General features: G+C 29.4%; 1 protein-coding gene across 1 annotated transcript in view; it reads right to left on the bottom strand.

Moving 5' to 3' along the window:
- Window positions 1–4,558: 4,558 nt before the first annotated feature.
- Window positions 4,559–4,871, bottom strand: part of LOC105619833 (cAMP-dependent protein kinase type II regulatory subunit) — a 13,875-nt gene continuing 13,562 nt past the window's right edge. Inside the window, exon 8 of the mRNA XM_012201351.1 lies at window positions 4,559–4,689. Coding sequence (XP_012056741.1) covers window positions 4,559–4,689 — 131 coding nt within the window. The remainder of the gene's footprint in view (window positions 4,690–4,871) is intronic.

The raw sequence follows: 4,871 nt of genomic DNA, 5'->3' as shown, positions 1-4,871 counted from the left end.
TAAGCATCTGCGACGCATTATATACTGTCACTGTCGAAGGAATTTAAAAGCATAATCTCTTTTTCTCGGAACATTAATATTAACACCATTTATGAAAAAAGAAGTGGATAAAATGTGGATAAAAAATGTAGAAATTTTGATATTTATATGCCAATAAAGATTTCTAAGAAGAAATAAAGACAAAGAATCAAGATGCTATTAATAATACAAATGTTTTTGATAACCGGATGATTGTCAGCACGCAATCGAGTTTGAGATTCGTATTGCTTAAGTGCTTTCTTTAAGTGCATTAATACAAGGAATTGAGAATTACTTAAAAATTTATGCAGATATTTGTCAAACCGCACATGTGTCGGGCTCTTTCATATAATTTCATATAAAGTTTTACGGTGCACACACGTGAAAATAATATTTAAAATTACCGTGACACACAGCAGGGGCAGTAAAGTTATTAGTGCGCATGACATTTTGAAATATACAGCGGATTTTTACATCGGCGAAGAATATGCTGAAGATGTATAGAAAGAAGGAATACAAGTAAGGAGTAAAAGAGAAAATAGTTGCAAGCTCAACTGCTTCTTGAAATTGGTCCGATGTAAAGTGCATTGTTACGTGCACAATGATGCATTGCTAATACATACATAATAGCTACTAACAATACTTAATAAATTAAAAACATTAGGAATATCGTTGCACAAGGAAAAACATAAGCCAAACATAAAAACTGGCACATTATTAGCCATTACGGATATATATCCACCATTAATTCGTTATCTCTCTGATTCGATACATGCTATTTGGTCGGAAACATTTCTCTATGTCGCATATCGCTCTGGACTAGAATTGCGATGTAGCTAATGATGGACTGAAACAAGCTTTGAATCATTATGAAAGTTTCGAATTATTTCGAATATTATTTAAAATAAAAGTTTTTGAAAGACTAATGAAGATAGCTTTAAAAGTCTCCTTAATTTTAAAAATCTTGAAATATTTGCGTTTATTAAAAGTTTTTTTTGTAATAAATATATATGACATGTAAATGTCATATAAATTTTATATGTAAACACATATAAAATGTGTTTATTTTTAAATTAAGAAAATAATTAAAATTATTTTTTGTATAAATCATGTTAATGTTAACTTAAACAGTAATTCACAGTTATAATGTACTTTGTTTAAATATTGAAATATAAAATTAATTTTTATCTATTAAACCACTTTTTAGGAATTCGTTTTAAAGATTTCTTAAGACTGGTTCTTCAAGATAGTAAAGATTTAAAACTTATAATTTTCAATAATATTCGAAATCATTCGAAATTTTATGTTACCTAAATTGTTTGAAAATTTGCAGGAAAGAGAAGTGAATGCCCATCGATATATTTACGTGAATACATAATAATACATTGCTGGACACAATGACAGAACACCATGAAAAAATTAGGACACGAGTTTATATTAAATGTATGACAATAAGAAAGTTCAAATATTTTAACAAATATTTGTAATCAATTTTTAACTGAAAGAGAAACAAAAGGACTTTAATTACAAGACACTTTCTTAAAAAATGTTCTAAATGAAAATAGAATTGTAATATTTTTTCTTGATTATAATTATTATGAATAAAATATTATGAAATTATTATGAATAAATCTTTAAGTAAGTTACTTAGTTATCTTATAAGTAATACTTGTCAATGTCTTGTCGCCCTTGTGGAATCGTAAACTCTTAATTCACTAACGTTATTGACTTACAAAGGCATTTATGAAAATTTACTAAAGTGTCTAATCGTTTTATCCAGCAGTGTAGATTGCAGATATACAATAAAATCTGTATCTTCGATTTTTCACAAATCTTTCTTCCTTTGAAAGCAGAAAGACGAAGATCCAGTGGCACAATAAGGCATACTACTGTTACAATATTTATCCGTAGGACATTTCGATATATTGCCTTTAATGACGATAACATGAATTATACAACTATTGGAGAGTGTAAACTATTAATAGCAACTATTAATAGTAATAACATAAATTAATTACTGGCTCGATCATCATATATACACATGCAAACATATTCACGCTCATACATAAATGACAACACGCAACATAGATAAATCTCATGATAGATACATACAGCAATGCGAATTGGACAGATTCTAACTTCAATACTTCACACTTAATTTAGCGAATGTAATCTAACACAAGTAAGTACTCATGCGTATTGAATTACTCAGTATGCGAATTAGCTCTTTTTTTGTTTTTCTTTTTTTTTCTTTTGTGATACGTGTAGAGTTTCTCGTATCCAACAGTCGAGTCACTTTTGTTAATCCATTAAAATTTCTGTCTCACTTATATACAGAGATACGTTGGTTGAATCATTTAAAATAAATTCAGTTTGATGCCTCGCGAATTCGATAATGATTATGATATTCTTTTATTTTTCTTGTAAGAGATTACAAGAAAGGAATGAAATACTCAGTCGAAAATAATATCACAGCCTGGAGATTCAGTGGAAGACTAAAGATATTATATTTCAAACAAGCTGTTTTTCAATTATTAACGTTCTAAAGTGTGAATTATTTTCAGATTGTGATTGAGATATCCATTGAATCAATTTAACTATTTATTTAAAGAATTCTACGAGATTTGATTAAGCTGTTAATAATAAAAGAATAAGTCGTGCACAGGAAAAAAAAGAAAAAAATTAAGGCCATGGTGTCAGTGTCGTAAGTGAAGAATAATTGATAAAACTCCTAAATAATTGATTAACAATTCCTATGCTATCCTCACTTTGTTTTACTTTCATACTAGTCTCCCTTTTCTCCCTCACACGATTGTGATATTATTTAAAAAGCCCTGCCGCTTCGTCGCGAGATTCAGTCATATAAATACACGGTTTACCATAATAAAAAGTATCTTTTCTTTTTTCAACCGATATAATTGTCAGAAGAGAGCGTGACAAAACACGGTCATAAAAAGTGACTAGCATTCGCACTTGTCCATACTATAATTGAATCGATTTTCGACTGGACTTTTATCACCATGATAGATGTATATCATCATATACATAACGTGTCTTGTACACATGTAATAAAAATAAGTTGATGGATTCTCGTAATCAATCCTCAAGTTACCATTATTTATCAGCAAGACACACTTGAATTTAACGTTGGCTTAAATACGCGGTTATCTTTTTACGCTAAAATTCACCTAATCTGATACATGCAAGTACAAAGTAATTAGAAAATGTTATGCTTCTTTCTTTTTATTTAACATTTGTTGCAAGTTGCTATATAACTTTTCTTTTAAATTACTTTGTACATGTACGTGCAATGTACACATTTATTTTGCATCATTATATCCGCATATTGAAGTCAATTTTAAGGCTCCTTTAGATCTGCACTTTCTATGCATCTTTGAGAGTACTCTATATCCGAAATAGAATGCATTTATATACGACTCTGGCGTTTATCAATTTTTATTAATAAAGAAATATATACAATTCTTTTCAAAATTTACTTTTATTAAAAAATAATTACTTTTTTAAAAAATCTGCTATGTGTGTAATATACTAATTTAATCGTAAATAATTATGTAGAATAACATTATAAATTAAAAAATTATTTTCACTATGTGCGTATAATGCATATTTGTGTATGTATATGTGCATATTTATTCGCGAAATACATATTTACTACTTGTCGCGAATCATAGACAAAATCTTGATTGTCTGATTTGATATTTTATCAAGATATTACATTGTTAAATGGATGTATCAAAGAATATTGTACAATTCTGTTTGCTTTCATTAAAAATGGCAATGTTACTTTCATTATCTTCTCCAAGAGTGATATGCATATATATAGGTATTTCATAGAAACCTTGCAAAAGATTTATGTCAATATTCAAATACTAATGGTTCATTTCTTTTGTAATCTATTTTTTTTTGCCAGAGAATAATGTTAGAAGAGCATTCGATTTCGAATATTTTAGACTTCTATGTCTTATAAATGTAGCCGCTCTGTTTAAAAATGGATAATGCACGAATTATGTATGTGAGCATATAGATTGAACACTAAGATAAATGAGTCATTCCGGGGATAAGTTAAATACTATAATAATGCTTGTATGTCCTAGACCTCAAAATGTTATATTGCGGTCTTTCACTGGGCAATAATAAATAAAAATATTTATTTCGCAAACAATCGAGCGTAACAGAATGCACTAATACTCTCTTTTTGATCTAATACAATCTTAGAGAATAGTCATTAATACCGTTGCTACATTAAACACGCGCATATAATCGAGCAGCCTACAGCTTTGTTCAATGTGTGTCATAGGTATAAACTTGGTAACTATTATCGACGAATCTTAATCGGTATACGTCTAGGTGAACAGTCATACGAAATAGTTGATTTCGAAATGATACCCGAAACATGCGGGATGAGATTCAGAAGTAGGTGGTACAAGTTCTTTTGTGCTTGTTATATATTATATGCTGTACGAAAGTGTCGCGTCCTTTAGTACAGCAATATGGCGATGTGGCTCTGCCCAGAAACAGTTCATCGAATATCAGAGATGTTGGTTTTGCTGCCAAAAATTTTGACTAATTGTTCTTCGTAATCATCGATATTACGTTTCATAAGTTCCATACATGGGCCAAGTAAACGTTCGAAAGCTTCAACGTCCAAAACTGTAAGCGTAAGGACAGTTTCAGTAAACGAAATAATCATTTTAGACAAGCAAATTGTTATTTGTATCCATTAAAATATGGCATCCTACATATAAAACATTTCAGAATCAATTTAATATACACAGAGAGAGAGAGAGAGAGAGAGAGAGAGAGAGAGAGAGAGAGAAGATATAAGACGACTA

Source organism: Atta cephalotes (genome assembly GCF_000143395.1).
Source record: "Atta cephalotes unplaced genomic scaffold scaffold00023, whole genome shotgun sequence".
Taxonomy (NCBI): Eukaryota; Metazoa; Arthropoda; class Insecta; order Hymenoptera; family Formicidae; genus Atta; species Atta cephalotes.
The sequence above is the reverse complement of the archived record's forward strand: the minus strand, read 5'-3'. Positions and strand labels throughout refer to the sequence as shown.